The following is a 16,210-nucleotide window of genomic DNA, read 5'->3' as shown; positions in this document are numbered from 1 at the left end:
TGGTCACTGTGGTGCCTTCTGTCAGAAACTGTCAAGATCCGCCATTCAAACAAAGCGCATTAACTGAGCATGTCAATTTAGCTCAGGTCAGTTTAGCTGGGTTAAATGTGTTCATTGAGGACAAAGAACTAGTGGGAAGCCAAGAGAAGGCTGACTAAAGGGGAACTTTATAAGCAAACTTTTGCTTCTTTATATAGGCATTTTCCTAGGTCCTGGCAGGGTCATAGGTAGAGTTTCAATAGAGAAGTGCAAAAGGGCCAGGAAGGTTTTAGGATAAATATTATGTGTATTGTATATGCAACTACAGTACACAGTGCAAATGTGCTCCCATAAGGGCATGTTTCATACTTTGAGGTATAGTTGAGACCTTTGGCCTGGTTCATTCCTCTTCTGTGGGGGAAGATGGCAGCCCGATTATACCACTTCCTCATGAGTCTGTTGCTGGATATTCTGCTGGAGACTCAGGCTCCATTGCAGTGTTCTGGCTACAGCTGAAGAGACAAAGTAAAGAAGAAACTCTCCTCCTACTTTTGGATACAGCAGCATGGATTTGGCACAACATGCAAGAGTGCAAATGAACATGTACAGTTTGGAACGTGTACAAGGATGGATATTTGTCAAGTATGTATGAGGGTAACATTTATTTCTTCTTGTACAAGCTGCTTGTAAAGTTCTGGAAATCTGTTCAAGAGAAAGCTATAGTTTAACTGAATGTGTGGGAACACAAAATAGAATTCCAGTCCACATGTGACCTCAAATGTCTGACCTGTTATTAATGTTGGTTGTAACTCCAGGCCACAGTTCTCATAGCACTAACCACAGAATAATCTCAAAGTTAGTCAGAATGCTCCAGAGGGTTTTGTTTGCTTTTTTTCTTTTTAGAGTCTAGAATGTAACTCCTTAGAGCATTTCAGCTTTTAGCTGGCTCCTGTTTTCATTATAGACTGTAAGAAAATTGTATGTTTGTAATCCCACAAACACCAAAGATATCTTGAATTTTTCACTCTCTGTTTTATCTGCACCGCATGTATAATCATTCCTTCTCCAAGGGACCTTTGGGAATGGAAACTCTGGCTGATTCCGCACACGTTGGGTAATGCACTTTCAATGCACTTTATCAATAATTTGAGGTGGATTTTTTGTTCCGCACACAAAAAAAATCCGTTCCAAATGATCTATAAAGAGGATTGGAAGTGCATTATCCAACGTGTGTGGAATCACTCTCTATGAATTGCTAAGATGTCCAATAGAATTCTCAGTATCCTCATCAAACGGACAATTCCTAAGATCCTTTAGGGAAATTATTACAATTATAATCTGGTATAATACCCTTATAAATATATCATGTGGGAATACTTTCAGGAAGCCCAAGGATTGTAATTTATTTTAAAGGTGTCTTGAACACCATTTTGATATATTTCTGCCTTGTAGCTGAAAATATTCCCAAACACTGTATCGATAGGACTTCAATTTAAGACAGCTATTGCGGGAAGCAGATGCCTGTTTTAGAAAAAGTTCTGGGGATTTGGCTCAGCCTAGGTTCCTATAGTTGTATACACTCACCAGCAGTTACAATGGAGTTTCCCTACTGCTGTGAGTTTCTCTGTTCACTTGAGTGGAGGGGCCATCTTCACATGGGAAAAGGGTTTGCTTCAGCAGAATTATCTTCTTAATTGAAGTGAACGCAGAAGGTTACACATGCAGGAGTTCTGAGTATAGTGCATGTGTGACTATGAAGATGTATTTTCCTATTTATGCAGCTAGGTAAATGCCTTCTGCACACAGATTGTGCTTTAGTTATACACAATTTAGTAAGGAGGATAAATGCAGCGCTAAAATATCCATTCTGTGGATTGAATCCATCTTTCCATTAGCATAGGAAGGCTCCACTGTTGCAAGATTTCTCTTGCATCCTTATTCTCACTGCAGCTGTCCATTTTCCTTGGCCCTGGTATCATATTTTGGTGTGGGAAGTGGAAGGTGAGGAAAGATTTGCCTTTGCCAGCACTTTCCCCTGGTACTGCATAGGATCCAACTCAAGGTAATCTGCAGAAGTAGCAGAAACTGTTTTTAATTTCTCGGTTGAATTCTGAGACAGTGTATTATTAAATACATAGTAAACAACCCTTTTATTGATGTATTGTCGAAGGCTTTCACGGCCGGAGAACGATGGTTGTTGTGGGTTTTCCGGGCTGTACTGCCGTGGTCTTGGCATTGTGCCAAGACCACGGCAATACAGCCCGGAAAACCCACAACAACCAACCCTTTTATTTTTTACTTAAATATTAAGATGAGCTAGAATTAAAATAGCAATGATTCATGCAATCTGTACCTTTGCACCACATGAGCTTCTGCCATTGCAGAGGTGGTCCTCTGCTGTGGAGTGTGTTCAACGGGTATTAGGTCATTTGGGCTCCTTGAAATAGATTGGTCTTGCACAAGTGGAAGTCAAAGGAAGCATGCTCTGCAGTGAAAGCATGCTCTGCCTCTGTAATGGCCAAAGAGAAGTGTACACAAAACAAAGGTATAGCATTTAAGTCACTGTATTTGCAGTACTTGGTAGAATGACCTCAGAGTTCTTTATAGATTCTTTTTCTGTCTTGTCTGACAGTGGCATCTTACCAATGAAATTGTGCAACTTGCAGAACTGCTGTTGTATTTTCATTGATTTAATTACATTGATAATCCAGTTAATATCACAAATCTAATGTATAAAAAGACTGTGTTCTTCATTTTACCTGGTCATATTATGCAAACAGCTGCATGAACTGGATGTACCATGGCTACACATCACATATTCATTTTAATTGGAGAGGTAACATTAGGGGTGTGCAGCAGTATATTGCCAACTCAATAAAATGCTCGATATATCTCTCATTGGATCGGATCAGTAATATCTGATACTGTGAAAGTCACTTCTGATGTTTCTGATTCCCATATTTTACTTCCAGTAAACATTGGAAATATTTGGAATTGGGTTGGAATTGGTGTTCTGTAGGTGGCACATTGTTTAAAGCTTAAAAGGCCACTATTTCAGTGAGCGGTAGGTGGGCCAGGTTTACTGCCCCGTGAATAATGGCCCTTTAAAGTTTAAAGGGCTGATGTGCCATGCTTCCTCTCCTTTCCTGCAGGCAGTTTTAAAATTATGTTTTAAGGGTATCATTATAATTTTCACTCAATTTTGGGACTATTGGTATTTTTCAAATGTTAATTAAAACAGATATTCCCCAATGACATTCCAATACAATATCAAGACTCCTGGTATTTAATGAAACTGATAACCATGCCCTTTCTGAACTTTCTGATAAGAATTAAATAGTTTGTGATGATATTGGGTGGGAATCAACCAACAGCAAATGGAATGAATTCCTGGTATTTGCTCCCTCTGCGTCAGCCTCTTTCACCTCCTCAGAAAATACTCCTAAGGGTTTGAAGGATTCTTAGGAATGGCATGAAGTAAAAGGTTGAAGCAAGAAGGAAGACTTCACAGAAGTCACCTCCAGGAAGGTAATGAAGTTCCTTTCCACAAACTTGCTGTTTGTGATTGGTTGGCTCCTACCCATAGTTCACATTCTTGGCTTCAGTACAGCATTCTGAATGGCATGGGCTAGTTAAGGACATTTGTAGACTGACAGTGAAATCCTAAGCAGAGTTACTGCAGTCTAAGCCCATTGAAATCAACTGGACTGGAGTAACTCTCCTTAGGATTTCACTGTGAGAGAATCTCCTAGGGACTCCTTTTGACATAAGAAGAACGTGTGTATACCTAACCAGCATTTCCCCCCTTTGAACAGCAGGCCACTGTGTCATACCAGACGCTGCTTTAGAAATTTCTCAGTTTCAAAAGTGGTGTTCTATGATTCACAGGAGACTGCTGTTGGAAAATACAAGCTCAAAGTCCCACTGAGTGTACGGAACATGGTTCTTTGGATGCTGGCCATAGGATCCAAGCCTGCCCTTTTTGTGGCAAACCAGTAACCACTGAATCCATTAGCAGTTGTGAAGGCTGACAAGTATTTATCTTTTGTCTCAAAAACATATATTCCATACGACATGGTGATCACGGGTGAAGCCAAATCTGCCATCCTCAAATGCATTTTCTGTGGGCTTTGATGGGAGTACGTGAGTTAAAAGTGACTTTCATGCTGTGTTTTTAAAAATGCCAAGTTCCATGTCTGCGTCTTCATACAGTAGATCAAAGTCCTTTAAAATGTTAAAGACTTTTCCCCACAGTTAGTTTTTTCAGTTTATCTGGAATCCAGCCATTTGGAAATCAACAAGGTGGGCTGCTGCTGTTCTCCAGCAGTTACAGCCTAAGACCTCTGCTGCTTCAGGTCAATTTACCTTCAAGGTTGGTGGTGCTATTTTTTCCCATGTACTGCTTAATTTTTTTTTCAAAAAAAGAGCATGCTCAGGTCAGTTGTCTCTGCCTTTGCATTAAATTTGTCCTGAGCCATTGCTTTGGAAACAATATTTTATAATGGTATTCTTTTGAATGCTAGTGTGCTCTGTTATTAACCTCTGTTGCATGGTGTTGATAGTATATACTGCTTCAATTTTGTCTGCAGAAGTGTGATTTCCATAAAGAGAATGAGGAGTCAATTATGCATGCAGATTAATGTTCTAATCTCACTGCCTGTGTATGGACAATAGCAAAAAATAACATTTGTTCTAGCACTAGTATATCTATTTTAGCAATAGCACAAAGCCATATTATCCTATTTTCATTGGAAATGACCATACATTAAAATTCATGTAACATTTATTCAAGTTCTCAAGTTTCACTTTTAAAGAGACAGCAAAATTAAAGTATAATAAGAATATAATGGTCTTAAGAAGTGAATCACTCACAGTGCACACTAATATGGAGCCATTTGACAAGAAGCACAAGGCAGGATTGTCCATTGTCTTCCATATTGTTTGCAATAACTGTAGACCCTGTAGCTAATCTAATTAACACATGGATATCCAAAGTATTTGGACTGGACAAAAGCAACATAAAATTGGGTTACACGCAAAAAAAGTGAACAGAATTACACTAGTGCAGATGATGAGTGAGTTACCTCTCTACACTTAATTAACAGTTTGTTACTGATTTTTCAAGAGATTTAGTCTTATGTAAGCTGTATTATTAAAAAGACTATAAATAGGAACTGACAGAAGAATGTCTTCTGTGAATAGAAGGGAACACTTGAATCCAAAGCCATGATTTCGATTCAATCTTAAAACTGAAATCCTGTGTACACTTACCCAGGAATAAGCCCCATCGAACGTATTGACTTCTGAGTAAACATGCTTGAGATCACGGTGTAAATTAAACAAAGATGGACATCTTCCAAGAAAACCACAAGATATGGCTCATAGACAATGCTTGCCAAACAATCTGAAGTGTTAAAGAAAGTATGGCTGATTCTTATTTGCCTTTGTTAGACTTGTTTAAAATAGTTATTTATAGTTTGCCTACCATGCACTGACAGTGAATCAGTAAAATACTGCATGACTCAGCATGAAGTTTAATATGAGAATATCATTATAAAATATTATTATGAAACGTCTTTGTGTAATGATCCTTGTACATGGAGGCTTTTGTCCACTGTGGGCAGCTAAACAGAATATTAATAATAAAATAATAGACTTTTCATATACATACATGCATGATGCTGCAAAAGAGCATATGTGAGCTATTCCTTTCTGTATTGTTCCATTCATCTTCTCATCAGCTCCCACAAAGTTATTTGCAGTAATTTATTTGGATCACTGGTGCTTTCTTCCTTGTTTCCCCCCCCCCTCTTCTATGCCTTCTATAAATAAGTGTCTATAAATATACCTTGATGTTGTCTTTCTATAATTAACCATTTTTGTATAAACACCATACTGGCATTTTATGTTAAAATGCCATTCTTTAGTATGGGTACACCTGCTGCAAAGGGAACATTGATGAATGATAGTTTACACCTCATAAATAGTACAGCAAAGTGGTGTAAACAGCCAGAAAACTTGGTTTTACAAAGTTTTGTAGCATTGTTCAAACGTCACAGAAAACGATTTATAATTTAACCCCTTTGTTCCCAGTTTTATGTTGTGAGTGTGTATGTATATACACACATACGAAATAAACAACTTTGGTTAATTTTTTTGACCTAAGGGGTTAAACTCAAGAATATATGTACGTATATATGTATGATATAAATTGAGAGCTGAAACGCTCAAAGCTTTACTGCACTCTCAAAATACGTATTTCTCTTTTTCTCTGCCAAGCTTTCAAAAAAAGTTTCAGTGAAATCCAAGTGTGCAGAGACAAACTTAAAACGAATTATTAATTCTTTGATGTCTCATTGTAAGAGGTATTATGTTATTGTTAAATGATTTCGTGCTGTTGTGAGCAGGTTGTGATTTGGCATGCTTTTATGAATTGCACCCAGCATGTTAAAAGACATTCTTTTAATTGTTATGTGAAATGTTTGCATATGTGGTTATTATCTGTGAACTCATTGTACATGTATCCAAATGTGTTTTCTATTGTGCTTGATTTTGCTGGCCATTCTTGAATGACTTGGCAATTCAAGAAACAAATGTTCTGTGCTGTTGTCTGTAATGCGTATTCTGTTTGATGTGTTTTGTCATAGTCTATCATCCTGTATCCTCTTTTTGCCAACAACATATCTTGATATGTGTTGGAAACAAATTTATGCAAAGACATATCTATCTTAGTAAGCTTTGCTTTACATATTTTAAATTTTAATTTCAGAGTAGTGTGTTCAACTTTTTAAGATAACATGGTTTGCTATAAATCTTTTGCAGTTAATCCACCATCAGACTTGAATTTTAAAATTATAGATGAACGTACTGTTCAAATGTCATGGACGAGGCCATCTGATGCAATAGAAGGTTACAGGATAACAGTGACACCTGCTACAATTGGTAAGGTTTAGTGTTCTTAAAAATAATTTTGGGGTGGTGGGGGTGCTGTTAGAAAAAAGCAAGATTACAAAGACAACATTGTAGAAAAGGAAAAAATACAAATGATCAACTATATAAGAAGTATGATGGTGGAAGAAAGTATCATAACAGACTTATGGCAACCCCCTGTCGGGGATTTTAAGGCAAGAGACTAACAGAGGTGGTTTGCCATTGCCTGCCTCTGCCATCCATGTCAGAGCATAAGAATTATACAAAATATAAAATGATGAGCTAAAGATGTATTGTCAAAGGCTTTCACGGCCGGAGAACGATGGTTGTTGTGGGTTTTCCGGGCTGTATTGCCGTGGTCTTGGCCTTGTAGTTCCTGACGTTTCGCCAGCAGCTGTGGCTGGCATCTTCAGAGGTGTAGCACCAAAAGACAGAGATCAAGACACTGAGAGATCTATGTCTTTTGGTGCTACACCTCTGAAGATGCCAGTCACAGCTTCTGGCGAAACGTCAGGAACTACAATGCCAAGACCACGGCAATACAGCCCGGAAAACCCACAACAACCATCGATGAGCTAAAGGTTTACATCAAATACATTATTTCCAAAAACACATTGCAACACTTGTTCTTTGACAGATTCTATGGCAACTGACCTTATTCTGAAAAAAGTTCATCACCACTGAATATAAATATCCTATTTGTATTGTTTTCTTCCTGTAGTTGTCTATGTTTAGTAAGGTTATCCATTAACATAATGAACCTTACTTTCCATAACCAAACATCAATTTAAGGCAAACTTTTCTGCTTCCAGGATTGTGCTAACAATATTCTTGTTGCAGCCACCAAATTCTTTAACACGTTTTAAAATGGTTTCCTTTTGCCCATGTAGGCATATACCCTATTAAAACTAATATGGAAACACATCCCTGTTTTCTAGTATTCTGGTTGCTGTTTTAAAGCGAGTTGTCCATATAGTTCATTCCTGGACACTCACACCAAGTATGGAAAAGAATGCCTGTTTGCCTTCTGCATCTCCAACCAAGTTTGGTTGTTGCACCTGTCACTTGAGGTGTTCTGTCTGGAGTATTAATGCTATCGGTAAAACCCATTTTCTCTTAAGCCAACATTTGTGGAGCTACAGAACATATCTCTGTGCAGTATGCAACTTGTTGCTGATTGTCTTCTGAATGATAATTAACAGGTCTTTCCTCAATTTCTTTTTATATAACAATTTTCAGTCTTGTTCAATGACATTTTTTCTCCATTTTTTGCATGCCCAAATGCAATTGGAGAAGAGATGTCAGGGACATCTTAATTTATTTTAAATTTTCTCTGATAGTTTAGTTGTATGTGAAGGAATTGAGATATCTTCAGCATACAGAACATTAAGATTATGTGCAGCAGATTGTGCCTTAGGGCCAAACTACATGTGAAGTTGGGGATCCATGTTTGGATGCTCCAGTGAGTGATTTACCTTTTAATCACAGCCACCGGGGAGGGATATGGATTGGAGCTGCAGTCATGGGAATGGTGGGGGGATTGCCTATCCTCACAGAGTCCATTTGCTCTGAAGATAATGAATACATTAAAAAAACCCCAGCAAGTAGTACTGTGCAGTGTGTTTTATCTCTGCCTAAGCTCAGTGGCAGGTCTTTGCAAGCTCAGCCACTATCATCAAGATGTTATTCAGTAGCTCGTAGGCTGTGCCCCAAGCAATTGCAATTTACATTTTAATAAGCCGTTCCTCCTCAGCACTCAGCTGCTAAGCACTAGGCTGCTGAACCTCTTTGTGACATCAGGACCACCAGGTCTAAGTAACACAGAAGGCCGTGACTGGCCGCACAGCCATACTGTGGCATCCAGATAAATCAGCCACTTATTTTTAGGTGGCACTCAAACTTGTGTGCTTTGAGTTATCATTAGCTGTTGCAGAAAAGCAGATGATTTTGAGGCTTCCAAAGTCTTTCACGCTATGTGGATAAATAGTGCAATCCTAAATAGTGGGTTTAGTCTGGAGTAACTCAGTTTAGGATTGCATGGTTGGTCTTTTCACTGTTTTTAAATTAGCCCTACTGTCCTTAGAAATTCTGTTATATGCAATTATTCTATGGTTGTTGAATTGCAGATGGACCTACCAGAGAATTTACCCTAGCACCTAGCACTACCCAAACTGTATTAAGAGATCTCCTACTTGATACTGAGTATCTTGTTACAATAAGTTCATATGATGATGTAGAAGAGAGTTTATCTGTCTCTGGTCAACTTACAAGTAAGTTTACATGGTAAATCGAGATTTCAGTACATCTGAGTAAACCTTTTTTGTACTTCAACCCCCTCCCCCTACTTTAGTATATGCTTCAAACACTCAAAATATAGAAAGGTACTTTTTATGGGGTCTTGAACCAAATAACATGAATCCTGTGTAAATTTCTGTTAATACAAAGGAGAGTGATTGTTCCTAATTCATGCTGCTTCTGAGGGTCCGCTCACCTAGGAGCAGAATTTCAGGAAGCCTTTTGGGCTGCAGTGGGAATGGGGTGGGAAGGAATTCCTGTTCTACTGAGAGATTATTAGCAGAATTTTACCACAAGATGTAAGTCAGTTTTTCTGGAGTTTGGCATACCACCAGATTGCAAGAGAAAATGTGCTTGTAATCGTTCTGTGAGCCAGTTGATTTAACTTGTATACCTGTATCATTCTCTCAGAAATGCAGGGCATGAGACAGTGGGATAGGAGTCAAAACTGTGTTAGGATTAGCATTGCAAGGCCTTAGCCAGCAACCCCCAGTAGGAATTGAGGGGCAGGGCCTGTTGGGTAAGAGTTGCACCAGTGTACTTACGTCACTTACAGTAAAAATCAAATATGACATTTTTAGGCACTATTTAGCATTTACAATTTTTTAAAAAATAAAATACTTGAGGATCCACCATGTAAAACATGGTGACATAAGCATGCTGTGAGGCCTGGAATCTCTGGTAGGTATGGAGGAGAAGAAGCTGTGGCATAGGGCAGATGATAATTAATCCAACGAGAGATTAACCAACTCAGGAAAAGAGCCAGCATCTTGCAACCATTCCTCCTGCATTTCTCCCGAGACAATCCGATGAAAAACTGCTTGTACATTTTCTTTTAATTTTTTTTGAAAAATGGATAGGGTCATAGAGTGATTATGAAAAGGGCTAGAGATTTTGTTTTTAAGTTAAAGCTGAAATTTAAAGACATATGGGCATTGTCCCATATGCCTCTTTGAAGGAAGTAGCCCAACTGTATGAATCTACCCTGCCTTTGACAATGAAGATTTTTTTCTATTATCATGCACTCACATTCTGACTTTTGGGGGAGAATAGCTACTCTGATGTTATGCATGAGCCCTGTGCATGATCAGTGATTACAAATGTAACCCCTGTAATGGAGAGAAATTTGTCATGTGAAATCTGTCTATAGATTTGGATAGGGAATACTTTCTAGTTTCCCATTAATCTTATGCTTTCTTTTGTTCCAGTTCAAACAGGTGGATTAATAACAACAGAGGAAAAGAAGCCTGATGGGGTTCAGCTGCAAAGTAAGTATCTTGTCAGCAAGGTGGTCCCATACTCTAGAGTAAGAACTTTTAACAGTGTCAGGCACCCTTTCTAGGTAGGCAGTTGTTCTTAGTATGAGTCTTTATTGGGCAGTGAAATTCTATATCTTGACGTATCCCATGCCAATCACTGTAGAAGCTTACCTGTTCCATTTCTTGTCTTGACTGCTAATTGTTTAAACTTCCTGTTCACCATACTCTGTGTGCCTTGAATAAGACCCTCCTCATCTTTGATCTATCCTTCGGAGTAAAGTCTGTTCAGCCTGGTGAACAATCAATCTTTGTTTTATTCAGGAGGCCTACCAATTGTTTTCATTTTGGTTCCCAGAAGTTCACAATTTAGAGCTTGATACCTACTACAAAGTGCAAACATATAGATCGTCTTTAGACTACACAGGCATATCTTGCTGCTGGTTTTGTACTATCCTATGTCATATTTATACACTATGTATTATTTATATGCAATGGATTGAATTCAAAGAACTGTGAGGGAAATGGATTTTTCCTGCCTCTCTGTGTTTCCTACATACCCAGAACCTCCTCAGAAGCGTCCTTGAAGATCACCATGGGTTGGAGTGGTGGGGAGGGATGCCTGAAGCTTCAGTGGGAAATGTTTAAAAATCAAGGATTTCCGCAGTGTGAAGGGAGGTACTTTCTGCTCCTGCAAGAGCACCTTCTTTGGATGTAGCTGTTTGCATACAATGTGTGTATACATGAAAGAGAGAATTTATTGCTGGGCTACATTGTTGTAATTTTGTTAAAATTGTATTCCAGAATGTTCCATTAGCGCTGTTACCGATCTAGTTTTTCTTGTGGATGGCTCTTGGAGTGTGGGGAGAAATAACTTCAAATATATATTGGACTTCATTGTTGCTCTTGTATCGGCTTTTGACATTGGAGAAGACAAGACAAGAGTTGGAATTGTTCAGTACAGTTCTGATACAAGGACTGAATTCAACTTAAATCAGTATTTCAAAAAGACAGATCTCATTGAGGCAATAAAAAGAATACCATACAAAGGAGGCAATACAATGACAGGTATGGACTTTTGGGTGTTTAATAATACAGGAAACATGAATGAGTATCAAGTGCCTGTTATGTTTATTAATCATCTTACTTGATTTTACAGGATTAAATTTGATATAAATGTTGACAACCATGGATTAAAGAATAATAATCCATTTTGTTAATTGTAGGTGAAGCTATTGATTACCTGATTAGGAATACGTTCACTGAGTCTGCTGGAGCAAGGAAAGGCTTTCCCAAAGTGGCAATTGTTATTACAGATGGAAAGTCTCAAGATGAAGTAGAAATTCCTGCAAGAGAACTGCGTGGTATAGGAGCTGAAATATTTTCTTTGGGTATGTTGAATTTAATGCAAAAATTGTTACAGGCATCTGAGTCAAAAGTTTGAGTTTTGTGGTGTTGTGATTTTATAGCAAGTTACTTGTATTCGATTTACTTTTCAAAAGCATTGCCAGCATTTGGACTTATTGCCAACTGTGCCAATATTTTTAAATGCTGCTTAATAGAAGTAAAAATAAATCACCAAAATGTCTTTATCATGGTCCCTCTCAGTATGTCAAAGAGTCCCCCATATACAAAATAGCAATATTTTAAAACTTTTAAATCAACCAGCTTTTCTGTCTGGCAAAGAGGATGATGCATTTCCTTTGATCAGCAAAATAGCTATGCTGATTGGAATCAAAAGCCATGTGGGATGAGGAATTGGGTGAGATCCAGCGGAAAAGCTGGTAGGATCCAACCAACTGCTTTAAACTAACTGAATGCATGTTCTTAAAGAAGACTGCTCTGAATGCATTATGCTTCCTTATCTTGAATCAGACCATTGGTCCACCTAGTCTAATAAGGACTAGCAGTACTTCCAAGATCTCAAATTGCAGCCCTATTACTTTAGGACCATTTAAAGTGGAATTGCCTGAGATCCTCTACATGCAAAACTTGCACTCTGACACTGTGCTGTGTCTGTCCTGAATGCCAACTGCCTTTGTTCTTTCTGCTTGCACTTAAATCCGTACACTTGGATCCATCCTGCAAACAGGGCTAGTGCGTCCATTGAGGTGGTGCCGGCAGCCGCCTCGAGCATTGACCAGGGACAGGGGCATGTGCCGCAGAGCTGGCGGTGGCAGTGCTGGCAGCTGAATGGGAGGGCTGGGAAGCCACTCCCATGTGCTGCCCCAGCCACCTGGCCCGCAGGTGCCCAGCCAGGAGCATGTGCTGGCGTTGTCGGCATGGGACAACTGAGCAGGCAGCCTCCCAGCCCTCCCACTCAGTTGCCCTCTGCTGCTGCTGCCACCACTGCTGCTGGCACACAGCTGTGGGCCAGCCAGGTGTGGCAGGCGGCCAGGATGGTGCGGGGCAACTGAGCGGGGAGGGTGGGAGGCCACCCGTGTGCCGTCCCAGTTGCCTGCCTCGCCAATGGGGTGGCCGGCTCGCAGCAGCATGCCCTGTGTGATGATGTCACGCACAGTGACATCATCACGCAGTCTGGGTGCGGGATGATGTCATGTGGGGGCAGCAACACCTCTGAAGCTGCTCCTGGGTGCAGGTATCTGGCCTCAGGTGCCAGAAAACCTGGCACCGGCCCTGCCTGCAAATCTGCTATAACAAAAACTCAGCTAGCTTCTTCTGCATGTGTGAGCATCTGAGGATACATACATACCGTATGTGGCAGCTCATCTGATATTGAGAACTGAGGTAAACAGGGAAGCATCTTCCTTTCGTGTGAGATTGGTGCAGTGAGCAGCTGTTAAGCAGAGTGGAGGAAGAAAGAAAGAACTCCCCTTTTCAAAAAGATGTCTGGCCCTTGATAGGTTTTCATTTGAAAACTTCTCATATATTAGTCTGATGGAGACGCAGCATTGATGGAGGGAGCTCAAACCAAGCCAGGCATTTCTTTCCATCTGTTCATCCCTGCCTCTGAACTCATGGAGAGGCTGATCTCAAGCCAGAATAGTCCCATGAACTCAGCAATATGGTTATGCAGCCATCTGTAGCATTTGTTATTCGTTGGGTCTCACATATTTCTGATTTTTTTTTAAGGAATCAAAGCTGCAGATGCCAAGGAACTGAAGTTAATTGCATCTCAGCCCTCACTGAAACATGTTTTTAATGTGGCTAACTTTGATGGCATTGTGGATATACAGAATGAAATAATCTCACAAGTGTGCTCAGGTGTTGACGAACAGTTGGGTGAACTGGTTAGTGGTGAAGAAGGTGAGAAACTTTACAAGTTTCATTATAGCTAGATTGCAAGTATCCACCATTGTGGTGGACACTGGTTTTGAGGGAGGAAATAACTACTGACTCAAATCTAAAGAGCTAGTTTAAGTGCCTCCAAAAGTTTGTGCACACCCAGTAGTTTTTTTGACTTTTTAGTTTGAGCTGCTACCCTTAGTGCCACATCACAGTTTGGGAAATTTTGTTGTATTACAAAAGTGGTTTCTCATGGAGCATAGTGAGCTACAACTGAAAAACCATAATTAAAAATCTTGTTTGCTCCTATAGAATTAATTGCATGTTGCTTTTGGGCTAAGCCTCTGTGTTGAATTATAAATATCAGAGAATACAAACTCTGAATAGGTGTCACTGAGTGGACTCAAAACGTACCTATCACTGACTATTGCGATCAGTTTGATACTTTTGAAGAGTAATCCTAAGAAGGTCTACTCAGAATTAAGTCTAATTTTATTCAAAGGGGCTTAGTCCCAGGAAAGTGTTCCTGCAAGACTGTAAGACTTAAATAATATACTTGTAACTCTTTTTTTCTAAAAAAAGATGTACTTGACTTAATTTTCTGAAACTGCCAGTTACGAAGGGGCATTAGTGTCCTGTAACCTTTTGGTTATGCAGGGAACGGCATCTAATGAAAATCTACAACATGGGATATAGTATTATTTTGCACTGTCTATGGCAGCACTGCACTATGAATAAAACAGTAAGTGTAATGATGTCACCTGGCTAAGAACTTAACTTTGCCCAGTATTGTCATTTATTTGATCAAGCACTTCTAAGGGATGTTTGAGGTTTGTTTTGGGGGGGGGGGGGGGCTGGATGCAACTATGTTCATAAAGTCTGTTTATAATTGAATTTTTGTTTTGAATTTTTCAGCTGTTGAACCTCCATCAAACCTTGTAGCTACACAAATCTCATCAAGATCTATTCGAATCACTTGGTACCCATCTCCTAGTGAAATAACTGGCTACAAGGTGGAGCTTATTCCAATGATAGCTGGTGCCAAACAATATTCATTGAGCGTGGGACCCCAAACAACTGCTTTTAATGTTAAAGACCTTTCTGCAGAAACAGAATACCAAATTCATGTGTATGCCGTGAAAGGACTGACTGCCAGTGAACCAGTGACTATAATGGAAAAAACTCAGCCAGTAAAAGTTCAAGTGGGTAAGTCAGTGATGGGTGAAATGAATGTGCCCAATACCAGTTGATTTGTACAAAAGTAACATATTATTGGGGGAAAGATAATTAATGTAACAGACAGAAAATATAGTTTTTTTACTTTTTTATTTGCAGTTATATCTTTTAGAAAAGTGAGTAGAGTGGCTTTTGGAGCTCTTGATGCTTTATACACTAAAATAAGCATTGCGATCCCACAGACTTCTGCTGACTGATTTAAAAGATACAGGGGTGAAGCCAAACCTGTGCTTGTGCAGGCAGAAGCTACTTTCGCTTGCCAGAAGAGGATCTGCTGCAGCCGCTCGTGCCATGTCCACTGCTGTCCTCTGATGCTCTAGAGGGGCTTTCTTGGGAGAGCAGGGGGCTATAGTGGGAAGGGGATGGCGACAAAGACTATAAGCTTTTCTTCACATTTGACTTATTCCTGATTTTCTTATCAGTCAATTCCCATATACTGGCATCAGTTTGGGTATGATTCTTCTGCACATCTGCCCTCCCTTAGCAATTTTACAGTTGTGTGTAGTCGGTTTATTTTGTTCTGCATGTGCCTTAAATAATCAGGATTTTCAAGGGAGGGTGCTGCCATCAGTGGCATCATCAGTGACGTCATAGCACCCCCTTTTATTTTTTGTGCATGCTTATATTACTATATCGATATAAGGACTGAATTTTTTAAAAGATTGGAAATGAACATGTGAGGAAGTTTTGGTATGGGGAAGCCTGAAAGGAGAGCAGCTCCACCACCTATACCTAAATTCCTCCCCTTGTGGTCCAAACCAGAGAGCCCTGTCTAGGCTGACTGAGAGCCAGGAGGTGGAGGCTAACACTGGAAGGGTAAACTGACCTCTGTTGGGATGGATCCCAGAGCAGCAGTGGCTACATGCTATTCAAACTGTGCTTCTTTTTTAGGTGCTAGAAGTGCCTCCCTCCACGGGCTACCAGGGCCTTTGCAATTTAAAAACAAACATCGATTTCATATTGTTATGTCAACCTACCATTGTTAACAATAAATGTACCAGATTCTCTGAATTCTCAGCTTTCATTTTGAAAAAGTGTAAGTCTCTACCTCCTTCTTTTGTGGAGATATAAGGAAAAAGGTTTATCTCTACAATGGAAGGAACTAGAGACTTACTTTTTTTCAAAATGAAAACTGAGAATTCAGAGAATCTGCTGCATCGGTTAGCGCAACAGTAGGTCAATACAGCAGTATGAAAATGACAATTTTAAAAAGGATAGAAAACAAAACGGGTGGGAAGGAATGTGGGGATGAGTACTGATTTAACAAT

The 16,210-nt window shown here is 39.6% G+C and overlaps 1 protein-coding gene across 3 annotated transcripts in view; it reads left to right on the top strand.

Moving 5' to 3' along the window:
• COL12A1 (collagen type XII alpha 1 chain) overlaps nt 1-16,210 on the top strand; it is a 155,363-nt gene that overhangs the window by 11,242 nt on the left and 127,911 nt on the right. Inside the window, exons 3-9 of one of the 3 annotated variants that reach the window (XM_054995923.1) lie at nt 6,802-6,921; nt 9,036-9,179; nt 10,413-10,472; nt 11,265-11,528; nt 11,687-11,851; nt 13,554-13,727; nt 14,622-14,912. The exons of the other annotated variants lie outside the window; for them this stretch is intronic. Of the exons in view, the coding sequence (XP_054851898.1) occupies nt 6,802-6,921; nt 9,036-9,179; nt 10,413-10,472; nt 11,265-11,528; nt 11,687-11,851; nt 13,554-13,727; nt 14,622-14,912 (1,218 nt within the window). The remainder of the gene's footprint in view (nt 1-6,801; nt 6,922-9,035; nt 9,180-10,412; nt 10,473-11,264; nt 11,529-11,686; nt 11,852-13,553; nt 13,728-14,621; nt 14,913-16,210) is intronic. 3 annotated transcript variants of the gene reach the window in all.

The sequence above is a fragment of the Eublepharis macularius genome, chromosome 1 (assembly GCF_028583425.1).
Source record: "Eublepharis macularius isolate TG4126 chromosome 1, MPM_Emac_v1.0, whole genome shotgun sequence".
Taxonomy (NCBI): Eukaryota; Metazoa; Chordata; class Lepidosauria; order Squamata; family Eublepharidae; genus Eublepharis; species Eublepharis macularius.
The sequence above is the reverse complement of the archived record's forward strand: the minus strand, read 5'-3'. Positions and strand labels throughout refer to the sequence as shown.